This window comes from Clinocottus analis, unplaced genomic scaffold (genome assembly GCF_023055335.1).
Source record: "Clinocottus analis isolate CAN_PGR_092001 unplaced genomic scaffold, fCliAna1.0.p SCAF_1, whole genome shotgun sequence".
NCBI classification, from domain to species: Eukaryota; Metazoa; Chordata; class Actinopteri; order Perciformes; family Cottidae; genus Clinocottus; species Clinocottus analis.
The window spans coordinates 14,592,699-14,616,743 of NW_027175820.1; the positions used below are offsets into that span (position 1 = coordinate 14,592,699).

Below are 24,045 nucleotides of genomic sequence, written 5' to 3' on the forward strand. Positions count from 1 at the left end.
ACACAACCTGTACTCTGTGAGCTGTTCCTAAGGCGCTCGGTGATAGACGTGTGAGTCAACCAACAGTTAGGAAATTAGTTATCAGCATGACTCCAAGCACAGCTGGGGTGACATGTATCTGCCCGACCCAACTGGTGAGACGCTGGCGCTGTCAATAACCTGTCATTCACCAACACTCAACCGAATATTAATTTAAATGGATAAAACACAGAGTCAAGGCTGAATTTTCTGCCTTTAAAATATAGAAAATGATTTAAAAGTAGAAAGAAATTCATAAGTAGCAGGAGCAGTGATCTATCATTATCACAGCAGATGTGTGGAAAAAAAACAGACTGTGAGCACAAAACTTGGTTAGAGAATGCTGTAATATGTGGCCCCAGGCAGAGCAGTCCTGTAGCTTGAGTAAATGAGGTGATTAGCAGGGATGGTGTGAGCTGTCACACATCAGACACTGGGCTTAGAATCCAATCACCATCTCATGTGTCAATCAGTGGCCCACCGAGGCAGCTGACCAACAGGTCAAACAAAGTATACGAGGAGCACGACTCTAGTTGTGCTCCTCGCTAGTCTTGCACGCAAAGATATACACACACAGGTGTACTAATATTAACTAGAATCTGCAATGAAGGACGCAGAGCCAACATGCACTCATACCTTTGTGACATCTCCAGCTAAGGTGATGTACTAATTAATGACAGCAAATTAAAGTGCCAGAAAACCCAACACGAGAACATTCAAAACGTAATACAATGTCTGTTCTGATTGATTTGATGCATGACTGGTGATACGATACAATGATCCCTGGGAAATTCCCTGACACATAAAAATGTGTGATGGCTAAGGATTGTGATTGACATTTCATATTAGGTGTGCACTCGTGTCAACACTCACAGCCGTTTTAGAATGTTGAGACTTCTTTGGATATCACTCTTTTAACACTAAGTGTATGAGGGCAATACAAGAGTATGGTTACCATTCAACAAAAAAACTCCAATAAAGCTCCTTAAACAAGGAAGGCAGACAAAGCGTGGACTTTACAATGTGCTGCTGGGATATATGACACAGTAGCCTGGCCCCACAGAGCTACAGGGATGCTCTAGGCCTCTGCCCCCTGGCCTGCCAAATACATAGGCCTAATTAAAAGACCATTGAGGATAACCACCTTGACTTTTACGGACCACATAAATCTATACTGGAGTGGTCTACTCAGGGGGTCAGAGAGAGGAGGGGGAGCGGGCCAATGCAGACAGGAGAAAGGGTTAGAAGGATGGTGAGGGCTGGCAGAAAAAGAGAAAGGCTTGACCGTAGGATGTGGAGGAGGTTTGGGAGGTGGGGTGAGGGGCATTCCTCTCCTCCTCCTCCTCCTCACCTCCTGTCTGAGACAATAGGACTCACTAAGAGCCAGGGACCAGAGGGTGTGATAAGGTAATGATAATGTAATGAGGACCAATCATGAGCCTGAGCCAAGAGGAGGGCCCTTTAATTTGTCTCCTGAGTGGTAGTTCAGTGACAGATTGATTGCTCTGAGTGAGACTGATGATGTGACACATGCAAAATGGATGCATCTCTGACAGGAAGAGAAAGAGGAGAATAAATCATGGCTCAAAATGAATGAAAAAATGAAAAGGCCATACAATCTTGTGCTACAGGGAATCGACTGACCCATATTAAACTGTGTGGATAACGTGAAATGGCGCAACATGCGGACCCTCACAACGCCGAGATTTTCCGAGGCATATATGAAACAATGTGCGAGTTCAACTCACAGCTCCGGAGGCATTATGATGCTCAGCTAGTTTTCAAAGGAACCTCTAGCCCGATTCAGATTGAGCTGTTGAACTGCATACCAGGTGTACAGGGAGTAAGTTGCTTGTGCAAGTGGCTGAGACATTGTTTGTTGCTGTTCACATACCAGCTGGAACATATTGCCAGTGAAACAATGTTTTTTAAAGACTGGAAGGTAGGGATAAAACTATTACTGTATGCCCGTCTAACACCATCAACAGTGTACTTGAAACACTAAAGTTAGGGGACAGTTTCATTGCACAAACATATAAATGTGTCACCACGATGTGGTGTGAATGTTATTATTTTTTAGCACCAAACAGAATTTTAACACCTGAGTCTTTCAAAAGTATCTTAGAGGAACAACCACTGTGTGTCTTTTCTCTTCAAGTGAGCTTTGAATTGGTGAGAGAAATACTTTGTTTATCTAGCTTTTGTGTAAAATGTACATTGTAAATACAGCAAATAAAACAATTCAGAATTGAGGTCTTGGTGCAAAACTCACTGACGCTGAATGGTTTAATCCTGTGAGTAATGACATACTTATTTTCTTTTTTAAACAGGGTTACTAACTCTGCATGCTTGATCATGCAAGCAGTGTTTGCATGATTATCACTAAGTATCTTGTGGTCAAAGTTTGAATTATTATTTTTGGAGTGATATGAAGCATTATGTAAAATAGTAGTTGTCGGCCCAACATTTTATTTCGAAATAAAATCCTGATTGGTCATTACACTGACTTTATTGGCTTCCGTATGAAGTGACCCTGCTGTCTCCTGTTCCTCTTTCTGAGCAGGTCACAGCTGTTGCAAGCTATATGAATGAACAGCAGACCTGCCAGACAAAGTCAGCAGCACCTACCGTACAGAGCTTGTTCCCTTGAGAGCTTTTGTGAGTTGGAATGTTTCTGATAGTGCAACAATGTTTGTTACGGTAGCTTCATTTTTGTTGGTCATAGATGGCTGAGGACATGTCCCAGCATTACTCTCTTGACCAATGATTACTTTATACTCCTTCAGAAAGAGATTTTTCTCACTCTGTTGCCTCTGGAGTAAGTGTTGCCGCAACAGTCAATATAGCTTCACCTTTGATTTTGACACCCAATAGTAGATACAGGGTGGCAGCACTAACGTGAGAGACTTCTCATTATCATCAGCACTTAATTTCAGCACTGCAACAAACATGATGAATGGGAACAAATGTAATGGCTTTCTCAATAAATAATTACTCATCTAAATTCAGCTCTTGTTTTAGGTTAATGGTTACATGGCAAGTTACAAAAACACATTAGAGGAATACAATTGCGGCAACAAAATAAAACAAAAAAAATCTGATTCTGATAAGAGGGTAGAACCCTTAACAGTGTGTTGTGTTTATACAGACACCCACTAAGCTTGACAACTTACCTCAATACTGAACTGTTTTCTCTTGAGCTTAAAAGCCAGGTCCTTGTGGTCGGGGAGTTTACTCGCCAGACAGTTTAGGTGAGGTACTTGGCGTACATGCAGCAGACCTGTGAAGGACAGTGACAGCAGATTAGAACTACCTGGGCTAAACAGAGCATCAAAACAGGAGAAAAAGTATAAGCAAGATATTCCAGTGTGCATATCTACATGTTTTACATTACACTGTGAAAATTGAAAACAACCTAGACAAAGTTGTGTGCTTCATTTTTAAAGTGTAAAATCTTGTAAAAAATAGTGCAACCAACAGAGGATCAGGTTCATTTTTTTCCATCTAAAGTTTTCTTACGCCGATTTCATACATAGAGGATTTGTTTGTAACTTTACACAGGTCAGAATATTTATATGACAACTACTAATGAAATCAGTTCATGACAGTTCAAATAACGTCTGTGACATCTGAAGGGTTTTTATTTTGGTCACCGACAAAAAGTTTTAATTTTTTTCATTTAAAGCAAGCGTGACAGTCAGCATCGTAAAATAGTTTTCCAGAAGGAACCTGCTCTTTCCAAATCGGTTTGAGAAAATGTTGAACAAAAAGCAATGTTACTTTTTTCCATCTTTGTTAGTTAACTCTCTTTGTTAACTCTCCTTCTCTATGAGAGTTAATTGTTTGAATGCAGTAAAACAGTCATTGATGAATGGTGTTTTTCAAACATCTATGTCTGCATCCTAGTTATAGTAACTGTAAGTGAACTCTGCTGACCAGAAACATGGTGGTATTGCAGTGATATGAAATCTATCACTGATGGACAAAACCACCCAAAACAATGGATGTTATGTGACCTACTCTCATCTTATTTCTCTACAAGCTGGAGCATGGCGGTACTGTAAATTAAATGTGCCAATTAAAGGACACATTGCAGCAATGAGGGACAAACTGTCAACATCGAAGCTAGTGATTCTTGCAAAGGATAGAGGGAAGCTGTGGCATATTATTTTACTCTTTGTTTCTCTTTTCCTGTCACCACAAAGTTACATTTTCATAAAACCTGAAAGTACTGTAGAAGTGGGAATGGTTAAATGAGCGTGAGAGAGAGAAGAAGAGATTGAGGGAGTAATGGAGAAAGGGAGACAGACAGAGAAAGTGGGGGATGGTGGGTTCTCTCCTCTGTGCACTTGGGTGATTTCCCCTTGCCTGATTTGCAGTGACAGGCTTCCCAGCATGCTTTGAGCAGCCCTGAACTGCTGCCGCAAACACGCACGCATCCGCACGCACTCTCACACTCGTACCAGATGCGTTTGCACTCATGAACACACATCAAAACAATCATGCACATAAATGTATTTCATAACCTAACCATAATTTATCTGGCTGGTTAAACAGATGGCAAATATATTCTTGAACAAGAAATTCAAAAAGTAATAATTGCAAAGTCCAAACCTTTTTGTACTATAACATTAGTTTAAAAAATGATGCACAACAACATGCATATATTGAAGGTCTACATGCCACCTGTCTTTACAAGGCAGAGGAATGTGATCACTATGGGATGTGTTATTTAAATAAAACATGCTGTTGGACTAAACCAAAATCTGCCATTAAATGTTTTTTTATTCCTCATCCCCTCATCTGTCACAATCGGGACTGTCTAACCCGAGGATGGGAGGGAGGGGGGAAATGAAAGGAAAAGCGCAAGAGTGAGTCGGAGAGTTCGAGAGGCACGGCTAAAAATACTCCACTCGCTTAAACTGACCTTTATGCGCAAAGAGTGTAATAAAAAAGAGGGAAGCAAACAGGAGAAAGAAGGAATGATAAAACCGTAAAGAAAACGTGATGGTGAGGGCCGAGAGAGGTGAGGCAAACTATGTTGCCCCCTTCCTGTCTTCGTTTCCATCTCTCAAATCGTCCCATACCAGTGTCCTCTTTCCCACTGAAAGCCTTGCCCTCCATTTATTAGCAGAGCATGCTGGCCATGGAGACATTGAGCGAGGGATGGAGAGATACAGGCAGAGAGGAAGAGAGAGTGATGGTGAGAATATCGATTCCCCAGTGTTGGTCTGCTCTGCTCCAGAGCCTCAGGGGTATGGGACTGGGGATGGAGAGGGGGCAAGGCGAGGCGAGAGGGAAAGAGGCTCTGCTGTGGGGAAGGGAGGGGGGATGGAGGGATGAGGGTGCGAGGGAGAGGGGGTACAGCGTGGCAGCTGAATCCCCCCCGGCCTGTCTACTGAGGAACACGTCTGATTGAGCAGCAGCACACTAACACGCACTGACAGCCTGGCCTGCAAGGGGGCTGCCCTGCCTCCATCCACAGCCCAGCCTTAATGCACTGCTTGTGTGTATGTGTGTGTATTTGATGGAAAAGAGACAGAAAGATAAGCGAGTGTGTGTTCTTACCATGGTAATCTTTGTAGAGTGGGTTGGTCTCTCTCTCAGAGCCTTTGAATGATTCCAGGGCTATGGCATTGTCACACAGCCTGGTTATGCTGCCCATTAGAGCTCTGTCCTGTAGGGTCGAGAGAGGGAGGGAGAGAGAGACGCAGAGAGTGAAACATGAGCAGGTAATTAAAAGCCACCTGACGGGCCATCAGTGTTGCAATTAAATTAGGTCATAATGTCCCGTGGCCAGGTCATTTCTGCCCATGGCTTAGGTGAGGGTGATGAGGCAGGGGAAAGATCCCTGATAGGGGTTACACACAGGTGATGTTGGGGCAGGAAAATGGACCTGCACCTTACATCAGGCATATGTATGCAAAAGTGGCTTTGAAAAAGTCAAACGAAACACACTGAAATTATCTTTACTTCATCAAACAACAATTTTTACCAAAAAGTTAACCGTTGTTGCACACTCTCAAACCTGCACAAGGCATGGGAGGATAGAGGGGAAGTGGGAGAAAGCAGCAGAGGCTTGATGGGGAGAGCTCCCCCTACTGGTTAGGTCAGTGACTTGAAAACAAAGAGGACACATCAGGGGGAGAATACAGTAGATAGAAAGAATAAAGGAGAAATACACAAAAGGGTAGAGGCAGAGGGTAAAGAGTGAGGAGGGGAGCGAGAGGGACACTGGGATGGAGGGAAAGAGGGAGTCCTGCATTATTAATCCCTTTGCCTCTTGAATCATTCACATCCTTCTCTCTGTGTTGGCTGCCACCGCCTAATGCAGTTTTCATGCCTTCATGTCTTTTCCCCACTCTTTCTTCTTCCTTTTCATTTTTGTCCTACTTTTAAAGTATGCATATCCCACCAGTCAGGGCCGCCAGCACTTACAGGGTATCTAAGGTCTCTCAAATGCCTCAATAAAGGCACCGTAAGAGTTTGGCTTCAACAAATTATTCAAAACACTTATGGCACAGTATGGCCAATAGTGTCAGTATGAGAGAGAGGATCTGCGCAAACTTTATGTGTGCTAATTTGCCTCGGCCATAATAACTCTTCTGTGCTCACTGAAATACAGCGAAGAGACTCGGCAAAGACTCAAAAGTTTCAAAGTCAGAGGAATTCAAAGTGTCCAACCAGAACTGCTCAGTTCAGTGGCAGAAGGGCAGAATGACGTCAGTAAGGCATGCAAGTGCTCCACAGTTCCTTGAGTTTTAGGAGGTTACATCTTTCTTTTCTTTTTTTTAAAATCGGATTTATAATTCATGAGGGACTAAAGCAAGAGTCACTTCTGTTCTGCAATGAAAGTCTATGCCGGCTCAATTAGCTCAGAGTCCATCAGCATAAATCCTCTGAACACCCTGAGCCTCAGCTGACCATCACTGACAAGTCACAGGAAGAGCCAGGGCGTACGGTGCGGTGGCCGATGGTCTCTTTCCACGGTTACTGCACTCTTACTTCAGTACCCTTACCTGGACCACACCCAACTTCAAACTCAATCTTCATTTTAATCTCAAATAAACACCTCTAAAGTTTTCTGACTGCATCTTGCAGAGGTTGTGTCACATCGCATTGATAAAATCTGTCCGCGGACAGATATTTTCCATGATGATACATGTACACTCAAACACACACCTTCTCTCCCCCCATACACACAATTTGCAATTAACAGCCATTAAGTATAATTTGCTCTGTAGCTAATGGCTAATATCAGCTGAACAAAATGCTGTTTAAGTTTGTTAACTCACAAATAATGGCTGTTCAGGAATATACATTTTTTTATGCCAAATTATTCATATGATCAGTCCTTCGAGCTTAACATATGAGAGGATTTGCATCTTTTTGTTATGTGTGATAGAACATTAAATATCTTTACGTTTTGGACCCTCGATGGCTCTGGGAAGTTATCAGCACGGTTTGACGTGACTGACCTCTCATACAATAAATTCTTAATTAAGGAAATAATCAGCAGATTAATTGACAATCTAAATAATTATTAGTTGCTGCTCTAAATTTAAATGACTTTCAATTAATCAGTCAATTGAAAATTGATGGTACATTTCTTCATAAAATCTCTGATTATTAAAATGAACCTGCGGGTTTTGTAGCCTCACCACAGAATAAACAACTCTACCTGAATACACATTTGCATAGGTCGGGACACCACTTAGCCTGAGCAGCAGGTGAGGTGTGTACTGATGCATTTTAGGAAAGACTGTGTATTTTGTGTTTGTGTGTGTGTTTACTGGTGGGGATGGGGATGATGGCAAGAGATAGTATGATGGAGGAGGACCAGGCTAGGACAAGCCTAATTAATGTTTCAGATGGACTGTGGCACTGGGCTGCTTTGAGGAGGCTTTCAGTGAGTTGCTCAACTTTCCAAGCTGCTTAATAATAGATGGCGAGTCCAGTGTGGTCTTGGCCAGCTAGCCCTGCTACTAGTCTAGACAGTCCTCCAAAGGCCACACTCCGTTAACTAAGCTAATTATCCAAGCAAAGGCACTGGCAGAAAACATATCAATTCATCCTATAGCATGCTCACTGACGTTAACTTAAGCATCCCGAACACCTTGGTGATCTAAGCTGATCAATTAAAATCTTTAAAAATACATGTTATGACAACAACACCAAGTGTGATTAAACTAATCATAATGTAATTTCATTGATGCCCATCTTTAACAGCCTCTCATTACCTACATGTTGGCTTAGTCATCCAACACCTGATTCAGTCCAAAATTTCCCCCTCTCCTCTTCTTCCCTCGCTCATTCACTTCACTCCCCAGGGTGGAGAAGGGGGACAGATTAAGGGTTTGGAGGCCAGGCCATAGAGGGACAGGGGGACCGCTCCCACCACAGCTGACATCTGCTAGTTAGCCACTTTACCTTTTTTGACTAGGCCAAGGCCGCTGTGCACCGAGCATATAGGCTTGGAGCCAGAGCATGTTGTGGCAACACAGCTGTTCAGAAAGTTAAGCATCAACCTATGTCTTTGTATCAAGGATCAGACACAATGCAGCTTCCATGTTGTTCCTTTAAGGAAGTAGGGTGTCTTAAGTGTAGGCGGGATAAAACATTTGAGCAGAAAGTCTCAGATGGCTATTCTGGTGAGTGTGCGTCCATGGCTGACTGTCTGGGGGAGGGCTGTGGTTTGCCATATGCCTCAGCAGATGACTCCACCTTCACACTGAGAGGCCAGACTGTACACAGACGCATGCACACGGACTCATACCCCCCCCAAACACTCCCATACACACACCCCCACGAACACAGCAAGAGATACACACAACTACAAGGAGGGATATTTTGTTAGAGAATAAAATGCATACATAGGCACACACTCTCATTGTGTACAGCTTCAAGTAATTAAAAGCCCAAACAAACAAACTTAGAAGCCTTTGAATGAAGTGTGCACTCAACTGGGTCTGTTGGGGGAGCGATGCGTGGGGAAGAGGCCCCCGCGCAGGCCTGAGTCATACCAGGGTGACACTGGACCACAGGGTCAAGAGGAGGCCCCACTACAAAAGACTTCAAACTTTGTTCCCCATTAACGGACAAGACAAAGAAAAAGCACATGGGCCAAACATCAACCCACGCACAAACAATCCTAACTGTCTCTTGTATCGAAACTCAAGTTGATTCAACTTTATCACAATATTTATCCCTCTAGTGGCACTTAAAGGAAAGTGGTTTCAGACACAACAGGAGCAAAGAATTATAGAATAAAGCAGAACACGCTGCATTTAGGACTGGTTATCGTGGCAGGATTGCATGACAAACTGGTTTTAACTAATTAAAACTAGCATAAAAATATATATAAATTATATATCAAGGTTACGGTTGCTTATCAGATAAATTGCATTCTAGGTACATACTGATGCTTATGAACTGTGCCAAGTTGTTTTCATGTCCAAAGTTGTCTTACCTGGATGAGATGTGAAGGCACAGTAACTACTGCAACTGATAGCGATGACCTCAGCAATGCACGCAGTCCATAGAGAAAGGTAGTGAGGGCGTGGCCATTTCTAGGGTTGTCGTGACAACTCAGGTCATCGCCCCACAGAGCCGAGCCAAGGGAGTGAAGCCCAATTCGCAGGATGTTACGCGACTTTGACTATAGGAAAGAACAAGCAAAAAGAAGGGTTCAGGAATAAAAAATGTTTTGTAAGAAGTCATACAAATATTTTATTTTCTACAGAAGTCAACACACATACTAATGCCGAAATACAACCCGGGAAGCGGGACGGAGGCTCCGTAAACTGTGGCTCCTGTTGGGCTGTGACAAATAACCCATTTTGGTAGCTTTAAACTGCAATCTCCAGAATTCCACCAGATGACCACACAATATATACGCAAGCCCTTCAATTACATCTTAACAACAACAGATTGCTGCTTGCGCATTATTTTGGAAAGGTGCTGTTTTGGGTAGTAGTCACAAACTCTGGGAGAAGGCGACTGGACAGTCTGCTCACCAGCACAGACGATCGGAACACAGTGCCCAAACGTGACTGGACACAACTGCCCAATCACAGAGGCCATCTGACACACGCACAATGGACCTGTCAGACAGGCTTCCAATATGGCCGCCACCCAGAAACCCCAGCACATTCTTGGCACAACAGTGATGCTCTGCAGCCAAGGGGGCCTGGGTAAGGGTGGAGCGCCTTCCCTTGAAACACCCTCCCCTCCACAAGAGATCAACAGTAACCCACTTTCACTAAGATGGAGAAAAAGTGATTAAATAGTGGTGGGATATATATATCACTTAAACTGAGAGAATGGAGGCGCCAAACTGAGAGGTTTTTAACCTTTACTACAATTGCCTTGTACTTGCGGTTTCTTCAGGATGGCTCCTGATTACTGAGATGAGAGCCAAGAGTGATTAACAAAGCTCTGGCCTAAAATCTGCTCACTTTTTCCTTTTTTTCAAACCTCTCCTCTCTTTTATCCGTCCCCCTCTATTATCTCAACCCTCCCAAAATCTCCTCTACCCCACTCCCAATCCCTTCCTCTCCCAACAGTATGACCTAAGCTTCGTTTGGACCTGGATCTGAATCACAGGCATCTAAGAAAAATAAACTCCATTGTTTCTGGGAGTTTTTCACAGTTGGCTCATAGTTTCCCAAAGGAGGACTCTCACACCAAACTCTACATCCATCCTCCTCTACACCATTCAACATTAGTGCTGCATCTGTATACCTTACTATACTTAGTGTCGTATGTGTGTGCCTTTGTCCTTATTAGATATGCCCTTTCTTTGTTTAACACGCTTTGCCACCAAAGGTCTTGGGGGCCACAGAATTAGAATTCTATTTCTATGTCTGCAGCCCAGCAGGGGTGTCTGCGGTAACACGACTGTTGCTGTGGCATCAGGAGAGGCCAAACTTAACTCCTATAGTTTAGCCTATAGAAAAATCAGGGAACAGTGCCAGTTGAGTCCAGCCAAGGACCAGAGGCCAGCTATATAGACTATAGCCAGCCTGGGACCACAAACTAATCACAAGCCAATCTCTGTCGAGACTCACAGTCCTGCTGCCACTCCTGTCCCAGACATCTCAAACGACTCCAAAACATATGGTCTCGGTCCTAGGAGAAGGATCCTTATTCTAATCTGATATTTACAAAACACAGTTCATATGAAATTGGCATTTTGTTACCAGTCCATGATAGCGGATTCACAAATAAACATACAAACGCACACACTGACGATCACCCATACTGGGCATTCTTGTGCTAGCGCCCATGTCGCTCCGTGCCGGGCTGCATTCCTGGACTGTGCCAACAGCATGTCAGGCGGCCACACTGCTTTAATGATGTCAGCATTTAATCTGCCGTGAGTGACAGCGCTCGGGGAGGGAGGGTGGGGGGTACTGGAGGTAAACCCTGTGTGTGAGTGACAGGGGGAGAGGTGGCTCCAGGTGACGAGCAGAGGGTTCACAGAAAGTAGGTGAATGAGGCGTGGGAGGCGAGTAGGCGCACACACACACACACCCTTATACTGTATGTATATATATATATATATATATATCTATATATACGTATGTGTGTCTTGTATATATATATATATCTATATCTATAGATATAGATATAGATATATATATCTATATCTATATCTATAGATATAGATATATATATATATATATATATATATATATATATATATATATATATATATATCTATATATAGATATAGATATACACACACTACACACACACACACACACACACACACACACCCACCCACTGTGAATTCTGTCCTGTGGAAAACAGACAGGGCCATGGATGTTTCTGGCATTCTGTGGGGCACTGGTGATTATTAAAAAGATGTATGTCAAAGGTAAGACACACACAGCTGGGACACACAGGTGAGGCCAAGCAGAGCAGGTGACGGAGAGGTAAACAGACTCAAAAAAAGAAGAGGAGGTTAAAATGTGACAGAAGAGCTTGGGGTCACAGATTCTGATCTATTATCTCTATCTTAAAAATGCTCCTCTGGTGAATGTCACTCAAAATGATTTAAATGCACAATAGTCTGACTGCGCTCATCGTAATTAGTGAGGTAACAAGCAGACATTTGCAACACAAACATTTTAGCAGCTGGAAATCAAAGAACTCACCTTGAATGACATTTAGTGATTAAAAAGAAAAAAATGCACACCTGTGTGGAATCACTACTAGTGGCAGCCTACTGCATGCCTCTTGCATTAAACCAATGATCTTTTTATTAGAGCCAAACCCAAAACTAAATCAATCCAAAACACAAACAATAGTCGGGGACTTGATAGAAAAACTTGTGATTTGATCATTGGAAAGGGTGAAATAGCGGTTCATTCACTTCTTACCATGGGGGCTGCGACATCAAAGCCCTCCCTGTTTATGACCTCTTGAAGGGATTTCAGCAGCGCCGAGTAGGACTCAAGCAATGGACTGAAAAGAGCACAGGACAGAGGAGAGAGTGGAGAAGACAACCCGAAAGAGAGCACAAAAGAGTTACTTAAAACGTGTAAAATGTAATTGAAACCATTTTGATGAAACTGGGCCAAGCCTTTCACCACAGTAGCTTAATCCTCTATGACTGCAGCATGTTTCTCCTGACTGTGCATTTCTAGAGCCACTGAAGCAAACAGATGATCCATATCAAGAGATCCAATTAATTTATTTGGTTGATTAAATTACAACATGACTGGTTCTCTGTCAGCTCCCCGAGGATCTGATTGTGCCGAGACAGACAGACAAACAGACAGATCAGACGTGCTTATGCACAAGCAGACACACAACAAAGATGATAAGTGAGAAGGGCGGGGGGGAATTAGTGGGCATATATCTAGAATTAACAGGGAACAGCATTTTGGAGTTTAATCAAGGGTAAGATGTGCACTATTGACAAGGGGCATCCCGTACCATCGGAGCAACATTGAGCAACAGTCAAGGGATGGGTTACTGCTGAGCCCATCATGTGCCTATAGGATGCCCAATAGGAATGTTAACCCCACCATTTTACACAAGTCCCTCAACTTAAGAACACCCCATCATTGTAATGACCACTCTGTGGTGAGTCACAGTGGGCTGCTATGTCAGTTGTCAATTTCACCTGCAGGCTACAAAAGCTGATACACATAGATTGGTCACACACCAATAGCCCTGCATAAAGAACAGTAATACGTACTCGTGTTGATTACACTTGCGCCAAGTACATCCATGTACTCTATTTCAGTTATTCAGCCCAACAATGGTGCCTCCTGACCCCGCTGAGGCTAATGATAGAGCTGGTTTGGTGAAAGAGGGACACCTACCCTCCTTGGCCTGTCTGCCCATGCCCCTGCTCTGAGGTAGGGGGCTGGGATGGTTTGACATGCAGTTGAGCAGGAGGTTGCCTCTGGTTGGCAGCCATTGTGTGAGACGGCATTGTGTTTTAGCTACCCCTACTGAGCACCCCTCATTCAGGTACCGAAAGGTCTAGGTGATTAGCTACAGGGGCTAGTGCGTCAGCTAATTAAGATCAAACACAGGGACGCTTCTTTATCTCGGTGTTCCTCTTTCAGCAAGGGAAGAAAGGAGGAGAGAAGGGGGATGCTTGGTCTTAAACAACAGGATCTGTATCACCTAGAGAGCAATTTGTGCCAATTATGCCTTCAAGTGAAACGGAGCAATTTAACAGCTAGGGTATCAACATGGGGCTGTGGACACGTGCAAGGGGGAGTAGCCTGCTTTGGAGTTTGTGTGGGACATGTGTGTGTGTGTAATATGCTAAGTGTGTGTGTGTGCATTTATGTATGTGTGTCAGTATTGGGGCGGGGCCGGGGGTACAATGGTGTGGTGCAGGTGTAGTTTCCTGCTGTCAAAATGTCTATAAGATCTATAACCCATTCAGAGGCCACAGTGGCACAACAGTTCCACCATGTCACTCTTACTCACAACCCTGACACACAACGCTGAAGATATTTTACTGTTTTTTACTGTTTTGTTTGTATCCTATCAATAGGTATTATTACGTACTGAACTGATATTTTGTAAAAAACTAAAATTAAGCCTCATGATCCACACTAGTGAAACTGTATGCTTCAAACCGAATATCCACAACATTTAATGTGTTTTGCAAGGGTGCTCTGTTAAACAGTCTCTGTTTACTGAAATAAAGGAAGAGGCTTTCTATAAAGACTCCTCCACATCCTCTGTGCTCCAGATTGCTGTATTTACCCAGTGTGCGTGAGTGTGCCTTCGTGTGCCGTTGTTTGTTCAACAGCACTCTCTGAGTAAAAAGCCTGTGTGACCTTTGAACCCTAAATACACTCAACGCAGGAGAAATCAAACAGACGCTAAGCAAACAAGACCCTTATTTGAATAGACATGCACAACCTTTCCAAGAGGCTGAATGTCTTAGGCCAATGGCAAGCTACTTAGAATAGAGGATGAAACCAGCTGCTTTTTAACTGATTTGTATCGACTGTTTAAAGGGTAAAAATATTGAGCTTTTGGGGAACTCAGTTTTGTTGGAAATGGAGATTTCAATTAAATTATAAAATTAAAATTGTGGATGCTTGTATTCAGGAGAAGTGATTTATGTTTTAAGCAATTCAATGAATCTTAGAAACTATAATACACAACTAAGATTCTGTATTGTACTTTATTAGAGCTAAAACTTGTTTAATTGATAAATCAGCTGATCTACAGGAGATGTTTTACTCTTTCTGACATTTTATAGAAAAAATAATGAATGTGGAAATGTAAAAAGATGAATTTGTTTATTGCAGCCCTAAAGTTCATTAAATTCTAATAAATGAGTATTCCAAAAGGGCTCTACATAATACTAGGAAGCTATTTTCTTCCTCTCAGGTTGATTTTCTCTAATGCTGGTTGCATTGGCTTTTACAGTATGTGCTCTTTAAATACCTGTATTCTGTGAACGATGGCATGTTTGCTTATCTGTGTTCCGTTGAAGATGTCTAGTTTGTGTAACTGTGTTTTTGTGGAGTATGTCGTGTTTCTGCGCCTGTGCTCTGCAGATGGTGTCTCATTGGTTTCCATGCGTTCTGTGAATTATGTCTTGTCGTTTTACCTGTGTGTGGGTGATGACTGGGTGGGATGTTCTGGAAGGTAGAAGCAGTGGCACTTGGCTGCCTGGCGAATCTCTGGCTCCATCGTTTTGGAGACATCATAGTAGTGTCCAAACCGAGATGAGGATGCCAGGGCACTCTGAGGAGGTCAACAAGTCAAACTCATGTTAAAGCATATGAGCACTAAAAACCTTTCAATAAAGTGCAACCCTAAAAGACGCTACTGATTGCTTTACATTTCTTTAATGATGTGCATTTAACTCAATTCAGATAAGAATAAAGCAATTTGGGAAGAAAATATTCTCGTTTGTCTTTCTAATATTTTAAATGAGTATTCTTCCCAATACTATGGTGATGCAATTGCATTGTTTATGGGTCATCCCTCAACATTCCTAAAGCGTTAAATAACCACTACGGCCATGCTCTTAATCATTTCTTCACATAAATGTCCACTTCTGGCTTTAAAAGCAAATGTGTCAGGGACGCAGTGGAAGGCGGATGTTTTCCTGCAGCTGAAAGAGTGAGTTTTAGCTCTTCTCTCTCAGTGAAACCAGAGCTTCCATTGTTAGAGGGGCCCATAATCTACTCCTAATCTGGATTAAGGCCCCCGGTGTGTCCCTCTCCTGGCGGGACGAGGGGGTCAGCAGGGCAGGGGGGTCAGGGGCTCATCTTCTCTTTGTGAGCCAGGCAACCCGCTTAGCGTTCTATCCCGGCCCTGACGGCCTCACCTTTGATCTGATGTCTTCATCGGCAGAGTAACACAGTGGGCTATGCCAGTAGAGGTGTGTGTAAGGAGAAAGTAAGCGTTGACTCTGGGGGTGAATTTGGGATGCAAATCCTCTGGTGGGGCTTACTAGTGGTTTGTAAAGACGATTTTACAGGGGAAGGGGGAGCGATGAGGAAAGGACACAGAAGTTTCCAGGGAGAGAGAAAGAGGGAGAGGATCCCCTGGGACACACTGTGTGCTGTTAATCCACATAGCGATATGGATTATAGACTGAACGGGGGAGACTGCAGAGAAGTAGAAGGGGAGGGTCACCTCTCCTCAAAGCGGAAGAAAGAGTGTAGGGCTGCCGACCCTAGCAGGGGGAAAGGCAGGGATTTGGGGGAAGACAGAAGTGCAGGTCTGGGTCATAGGGTTGAGCGAGCAGACATGTCAATGCACAGGCTACAAAGTACTCTTGTTTCCCAGGCTAAGCAGGGGTGCAGGCGTGTGTGTGTATGTGTGTATATGCGAGTTGGGGACCAGTGAAAAGCGTACCTATTGCCAGCTAAGTGTGAGTAATCTGGTCCAGCTCTGAAAGGAGAGTCTGAGGCCTCATTCAGTTCACAAAGGAGTTTAGAAGCTGATGGATTTAGTGGTAGAGACAATTGCCAAACCACTAAGACTAGTGGTGTTCTTTCTCATACAATCATTACCAGAGACACATGTTGGACTTTCAAAAAAAGTAGCATTAATACAGTGATATCTTTATTCTACTGTCTCTTACTGTCTAAATATACTGAAATAATGATAATTTCAGACAATATAAACTGACATGTGATCACCTGATTACCTGTACTTTTGGAAGATTCTGATAACGCCAGGCTATCGTCATGGCATCCAAACTGTCCTGAGGTTCACAAGACAGCCTGGGCTGTTCCACTGGTTTGTGGATCGCAACATCGTCCAAGATGGGAGCAGGGAGTTCCTACACAAAATAATACAATTAATATATTAACGTGAAATGTCCAAGAGGCGTCTCAATTATCCTTATTGCTGTTCAATATCATATGACTTGTCACAATGTGTCACACACAATGTCAATAAATGCACTTTGAATGCAAATGTAGCTGTCAAAAGTATCCTAATATCTTGAACGTAAAAAAAAGCAAACTTGATTTTGCTGGTCATGTTTGAGCAATAAAGAAAACACAGATTAAACTGGGAGATCTTTCCAGGAGAATCTTGATTTCTTGGCCATGTATAAAACTGAATTGGGGTTCTTACAATAACACATATGCGTTACAATTCTTTACACAGGAAAGGTATCGCTGTGGCAGCAGTGCAGAGGGATGAATGAGCTTTACAACAGCATGTCCTTGTATTAAGTTAGATGCCAAGTCTAACTGCAATAAGCGGGTCGGTCAGTTTCTAAAGTTGAACAGTCGAACAATTGTGAAATTCGATGTAATGCGCACAATAATAAAAAACTCCGACTAGCTGACTGATAAACAAGCCTGTTCTTTTACTGTGCAACCAGTTAAAAAATCCAACAAAATGGATACAAATCTTGCTCCTTGGTTCAAAGACATGATCGGATGAGTAGGAAATCTGACTGATTAGATGGTTCAAGTAATCATGGGTTTTTAAGTGCAAGGAAGTGTACAAATTTCCAAATTTTCTGCTTTAACTTGATGCCTTCCGGCAAGCTTTTTTCTTGTGTGCATGCCTATGTAATGCATGAAGTACAACCTGAGCATCTAAAAAGCGACATCTGAATGTCGCTGTGAAAACAATACATTATGTGATATATCCCCATTGGGAGTGCCCGTCTCTTAATAAGCCTTTGATATGTAAAGAGAGGGTGACGCTGTGACCCCTCCCACTATCAATCAGTGGGAGAGAGGCCCTCCTCCTGTATGCTGGGGAGCAGTCAGCTTCTGGGACTACGGTCCTCTTCACAGAGTGATGCATCTGGAAACATTTCAACAATGCCACAACCATGCCACCCTCGACCTCTCAGATACCCCCACTGACCCCGACACATCTTGAGAAAAGCTGTGTGCTTTTAATACCTGCTAAATACAGGTCTGACCAGCGTGAACCAGGCTGAAAACTGTACAGCGGGAGCTGATTGATTCCTTTTAGTGTGAGAAAAAAATACCTCTATAAGTAGGCAGAATATTCCCAACATCTTCAGATGACTAATGGTAAACAACGGTTGTTGCTTTTTAAAGTATTTTTGACAGTACAACATTTGTGCGCGGATGATGTTAAAGTAGACATATTAAGGCCATCCTTGTGGATGGTGTGTCAAGACTTGCAGTTTGAAAAAGAAAATCATACTTCACAGTAAAACAAATTTCCTTCTTAAGAGCTTGCAAAATATGGCATCTCCTCTCATACCTGTAAGATGTCATCTGGGTTATCTTGAGCCCCCGCCACAAAAAGTTCATGTCGACAGACCACTCCTTCTGCCAGGAAGTACTTCAAGATCATACGGGAGTAGCTATCATATCGGTCCTCCTCTAAAAAAGAAACAAAAGACAAAAACAGTCAGACTGAGTGTGAATGGAAAATTCAGATAAACATACACTCTGTCAATCAATGCCATTCGGCTAACATTGTCTGAAAATCCAACGGAAATGATTTGAGTGCCAGACATTTTCCCGAAGAAAAATATATCAACCATTGGATCTTGTTCTGACCATTCACTCAGACACCACAGATCCAGAAGTTTATAACCACATCACAGTCACTGACTGTAATTGATATAATGACCACATTTGGGTTACCTTTGGTATGGAACAGATGAAGTAGCAATCAACATGGCACAGAAACATAGGTGTTTCTGTGTGACCCGACTATAAGAGTGGAGCTGACATATTCAGCTCTCTTGTTAAGGTCTTCACAGTGTCCCTGTCCACTTTCACCTATCATATCCGCAGCGGAGAGGGGGAGGCACCTGTCTTATGCACTCACCTGACACCTCCCCCTGAACACAAAGGTACCCCAGCTGTCAGTACAACTGACAAGAGAAGGTAGAAGCAGGATAATATAGTGCCTGTCATCAAAATGCTTACCGACATCTGGTTCAATCGCTCTGCTTTTTGTGTGACTTCTGCTGGCAATGCTTTCATATTATGTTCCTACATCAGGTGTATTTTTTGTCATAAAGCAGGCTGAAAGGCATATAAAAGTTACATGAGAGACTTTTAAACACATGTGGAAAGGGCCATTCTCATCTTAGAGTGGTGACATCCCAGTCTCATTTAGATGAGTGTCTCAAGCATTAAATGGACAGACAAGTGATTCCAAACACCCAAACCATTTTACCAAAGGTATCCTTTCTCCATGCACACAAAGCGGCCACCCGGCCATTCCCTACCCCAAATTCACAAGCATCATCACCATGACCCCCTCTAGCAGGGCACATAACTCCACTCAGCATGCTGCTGCTGCTTCCTGTCACAATCATCATTTTGTAAAGATTTCGTAGGCCTCTCCATACAATGACAAACAGTGGGCACAAGGACAAAGGCAGCAGTGACAGTTTAAGGTAATGGGCATACAGCTGACAGCTTGGGAATGACATCCTGACGTGTCATCCTGAATCATCCAGAGAATTCCCCCCTCCCACGTTCCAAGTCTATGTCCTCACCTACAGACTTAGGATGGCACAGGAAATTCCATGGCTCTTCAATTTGTTGTCGGTGGGGCTCCCTGTTCTCTTATTGATGGGTTTCTAGGTCAGCAGGCCTTTGTGGCTTTCAGCAGGCCCCACAAAGACTCCCAGATGGGCCCTCTCAAGATGGGGCCTATTGTGGCTGTGTTTCTATGGGAGCCTTACAAATGGAACCTCCAGGAGTCATTAGGCTGTTGAGGCGGGGGGTAAGGGGGGGCGGGGGCTGAGGGGGGTACACAATCAACAGGGGGTGGGGGACGGTCATATCTTTGAGGGAGATCAATCACTCTGGACAGTCATGGCATGATTTTTTTTTCTTCTCCTTTTGATTTTTGGGGATTCTAACTGAGGTTTGGTAAAGTGGGGGGACGCCTCTGTTGCATTTGCCTTCAGACAGGAGAGTGTGAGTGTGCTGAATCATATCTGCTAAACCAGCAGGGGGAGGAGACTAAATATCTAGGTCAGGGTGTTTTCCCCCTTGTATGAATCTCTGGTCTTTATCATTTCTACTGAGCAGCTCAAATTTATTTAGGGCATATGCTGGTAAACAAAACATGGACAGTTAATAGAAAAGCACTTGAGCTTCAAAATAACTATATCACTGTAATTCTATTACAAAGGTGGGTTGTATGAGGCTACCGTTAAATGCCAATTAGCAACATCTGTCGAGTCCTATATACTGTATATGTCTGACATATTTCTATTGTTAAGCTTCAACTTGTGACCGTTGTTCCTCTTTATCAATTTAATTTGTGTGTTAGTCACATGGTGTTAGTTGTTTTTTGGATTTTTCCCATTGACACATAAAAATGCAGTTTCTAAATGGATAACGTGACCTCTTTGGAGTTGTTAGGCATTTAATAAATTACAGCTGAAAAATCCTTGTTATTATCATATTTTTCGCCTTTTGGAATTGTTTTTGTTTTGTATTGTTTAACAAAGATTGTATTGTATTCTGTATTGCATTTTATAGTATCAGCAATTTTTCTGTCTTAATATATTTTCATTGTTTGTAAATGTTATGTTTTATGATATCTTGCAGTCAAAATTATTTCCTCTTTGAGGACAATAAAGATCTGAACTAAACAAATTGTCATAGAACTTAATATAACCTACAACTATAGGAAAGTTTTTATTAAATAACTTCAGTGTTGTTATTTGATTGAATGCTGCCATACATTGTCACTTCATTTCTTGTACCATTATGCCTATTTAGTTTGACAAAGTAACTACTTTCAAAATATTTGTGGCAGTATTCTAAATAAATACAAAAACTATGCTCAAATTAAAATAACTCTCATTCAAAGTGTACTTTTAAGCTTTGAAAAATGTAAATATGAACAACAATTGCATAATAATTATTATCGGTACAAAACAACTTCACTTGAACGAATGGAAGGAAACCGTACATGGTCAACATCATGAAAGCTGGAAAGCTTTGTTCCTTCTATTACAAAAACACAAGGGACGAGAGATCTTCAGACAGCAGCCATACTGAGCTGATCCCCCTCCAGTTGACAAATCGGGATGGACAGCTCAAGACACTTCAAAAGCAGACGACGACCAGTCTGATAATTTTATGTCTGTGTCTCACAAACAGGCCATCACAGCTAAAGGGGCAGACTGTAGGAGACGACTGCCTGAAACGAAACACAAACAAACACCACCCACACAAAAAAAAACAGAGAGCACAATCACACACACAAACACACACACACACACACACACCTCTTTAATAGACTAACACAAGAGCGCTCACACACGCATTTCACCTTTACTGTGTCTCTCATTACCAGATGAAACCAACCGTACATTGATTCCCAAAATGGAAGGGAAGAACGCATTAGTGTATAATCACTGACTCCTGCATCGATTGGGGGGGTGAATTAAAGGGCAAAGCAATATCATCAGTTGGTATAGGCCTTTGCTACACACAAATTACAGCTTCAAATGGAAACAAGAATACCTTAACCTCACTGTCTACCAGTGCATATAGCCGAGCCAATGATGAATGATAATAACAATAATAATACAGTGGAAGACATTTATGTGCCTCGAACTTGCTTTGAATGTACTTCCGAAAACTTCTATAAACGCATATGCAGATGAGCTTATCAATGAAGGATCACAGTGGACTTGTGACCACCTGGGATTCTAACTGCAGAACCTCCAGGTCATTAGTCTGTTTGCCGTTCTGCTAGACGTTGACACGCTAACCACAAAGAACCTGCGAGAACAGACAGACAGTATCATTAGCTGTGGCATGCCACTGAATTCAGCTTTGACGATAAATTGGATTTCTGGCTATGCATGAATATATAATATATGATTGACTTCAGTGATGGGTTAATGCAGTGTCAGCTAAAGGCTATAATGAGTCAGAACATAATATTAATCTGACTTATTGTATTGTATGATTGATGTATCTTTCTGAACACCAATACAGTGATGTTTGCAGAACAACTTTTACTGACAGTAGTTTCAGGGATTGAAACATTGCTTCAGGTACTATGATGAGCACAAGCACACTTGTTCTTGAAGCCTAAGAACAAAAAGGATGTACTTCGGGAGGAGTCAACTGTTGTGTACTGTTTACCCTGGAGTCACATGCACTATATTTACCACAGGCTGTGCAACATGTGAGACATGTACTATTTGGTCAAAGTTATTCTCATTCATAAATGACTATATCTCAAGACTTCTAATCACAATGTAATCAATGATTAACATAAGTAGTGGATATAACTAATTTGATATAATGCTATTAGGTATACAATCAATTGTGTAGTTGAACTTCTTGGAAAAACACAGCTTCTCTGATGGGAACCTCATGTTGCATTCCTGACAGTAAAACAAAAGTTGAACCAATAAAGTCATTACACATTTTTAACAATCATAGCTTTTAAGCTGTGCTGTCAAATCACACCATATTTGTCTCAAATCCTGTTAGTCGATTGGTTTGAACTCAAGATTGAGTCCTCAATGGCTTGTGTTTTGTCCAAACTGTTTCAACGGGATGTATGTGTCAAATTATGGGGACAATTGATCCATTTAAGGGGACCTTTAAAGCGGTGTTCAATTTGTCAAGTGAGAAGCTCACCTATGAGAAGTACTGTTCCAACTGCTAAGCCGCCACCTGTTTGCAAAGACACACAACAACATTTAAATATCACTTTTTTTTTACATCAGTCACATATTACAGACACTGTCTCACTTTGAATCAATGGAAAACCACTTGAGGCCTCCCTTTGTTCAAATAGAGCTTCACTCTCCAGTCTCCACAGCTGTGAATTCAACTTTATAAATAGTCTTTTTTAAAGAAAGCATTTTGACTTTGTTTCAAAGGAATATAAGTGTTAATAAAAACAGTAGCGGCTGCTTTCTAAATGAACACAATAGCAGTACCTTGAATCTGAAATGCCAAAATTGAATTCAGCCATCATTAATTTTGTTGTTAACACTTTTCCTTTTGTGACACATCAACTTGTTTTCTGTAAAAAAAAAAAAAAAAAAGGCCTATTGGCAGTCTGGATATCTGAAGATGTACTTGTTTTCACACTGGTTATAGCAAGAGGTTCAGTAAGCTTGCTAAAATCTAAGACCACGTAAACTGAAAACATGTCATGCTGGTCGTTGATTATTCTGACTGCTCTAATGCTGAACAATGTTTTTCTTTTCTTCATTTAACTCACAATGATAGTGAGACTTGCTTGACCTTGAGCCTGTGTGCTGGCGCAGGAGAGTATATAGCTGGTGATCTCAGACAACAAAGGTCTTAATAGGTTTAGGATGAGAAGACAAGAACAGTGACACCTCCACTGTTGTCACATCTGTAAACTTTAGCATAGTTACAACACGTTAGAGAATAAGGCTGAAATATATCATATAAAATGCTCGTAGCAGTACAAGTATGTCAAGTTGTGATACAAAACGTTGACTCTCTAGTTGTGTATGTTGTGAATTATACATGAAGAAGTTATCATTCAGATATTGATAATGTGGCTATTGACAGTTCTGGTACTAAACCATATCGTGCCAATTATATGAAGACATTTGATTGTATAATGATGATGGATGGAAAATCATATTCATTTAACAGGGAAATTAAATGTTGTGGAAAAACAAAGATGAGAGTGCTTCAGTTTGGGCATTAGCTTAATTGCACATAAACCTAACACAGCTCCAAGCTAATACTAATACTAATCATACATGTTCTCTTTGTGAACCATATCCCTAACTATCTAGTAACCCTAACGTTGAGATACGCCGTTAGCCTGTGTAGCTGGCGCTAACGTAAAGCGGCTGCAGACTGACCGAGCAGATAGTCGAGCGACGTGACACCGGTTGACACTAAGAGTTGTCCATTTTGAACCGATGGCCTGGTACCCGGTATGGAGATTAACTTGGTCCTCGTTTTCTTCTGAAAACTCGTAGTATTGAACGGCGACCGCTCAGCTGAGGGTTTACCCACAGTGCTCATGGGGGCTGCCATACTGCTTTGTAACGTGAGGACACCCGGTACTGTTTTGAAGAGCGTTGTC

At 42.2% G+C, this 24,045-nt stretch overlaps 1 protein-coding gene across 3 annotated transcripts in view; it reads right to left on the reverse strand.

Moving 5' to 3' along the window:
* elp4 (elongator acetyltransferase complex subunit 4) overlaps nt 1-24,045 on the reverse strand; it is a 56,381-nt gene that overhangs the window by 25,382 nt on the left and 6,954 nt on the right. The window contains exons 1-9 of one of the 3 annotated variants that reach the window (XM_068585360.1): nt 23,819-24,009; nt 22,605-22,640; nt 18,226-18,347; nt 16,673-16,807; nt 15,119-15,255; nt 12,405-12,489; nt 9,488-9,676; nt 5,587-5,695; nt 3,192-3,298 (exon numbers count right to left, since the gene is read on the reverse strand). In XM_068585360.1, coding sequence (XP_068441461.1) covers nt 3,192-3,298; nt 5,587-5,695; nt 9,488-9,676; nt 12,405-12,489; nt 15,119-15,255; nt 16,673-16,807; nt 18,226-18,347; nt 22,605-22,640; nt 23,819-23,996 — 1,098 coding nt within the window. In that variant the 5' untranslated portion in view covers nt 23,997-24,009. Of the gene's footprint in view, nt 1-3,191; nt 3,299-5,586; nt 5,696-9,487; nt 9,677-12,404; nt 12,490-15,118; nt 15,256-16,672; nt 16,808-18,225; nt 18,348-19,480; nt 19,626-22,604; nt 22,641-23,818; nt 24,010-24,045 lie in introns of those variants that run through there. The other 2 variants (XM_068585443.1, XM_068585526.1) reach the window with 2 other exon arrangements.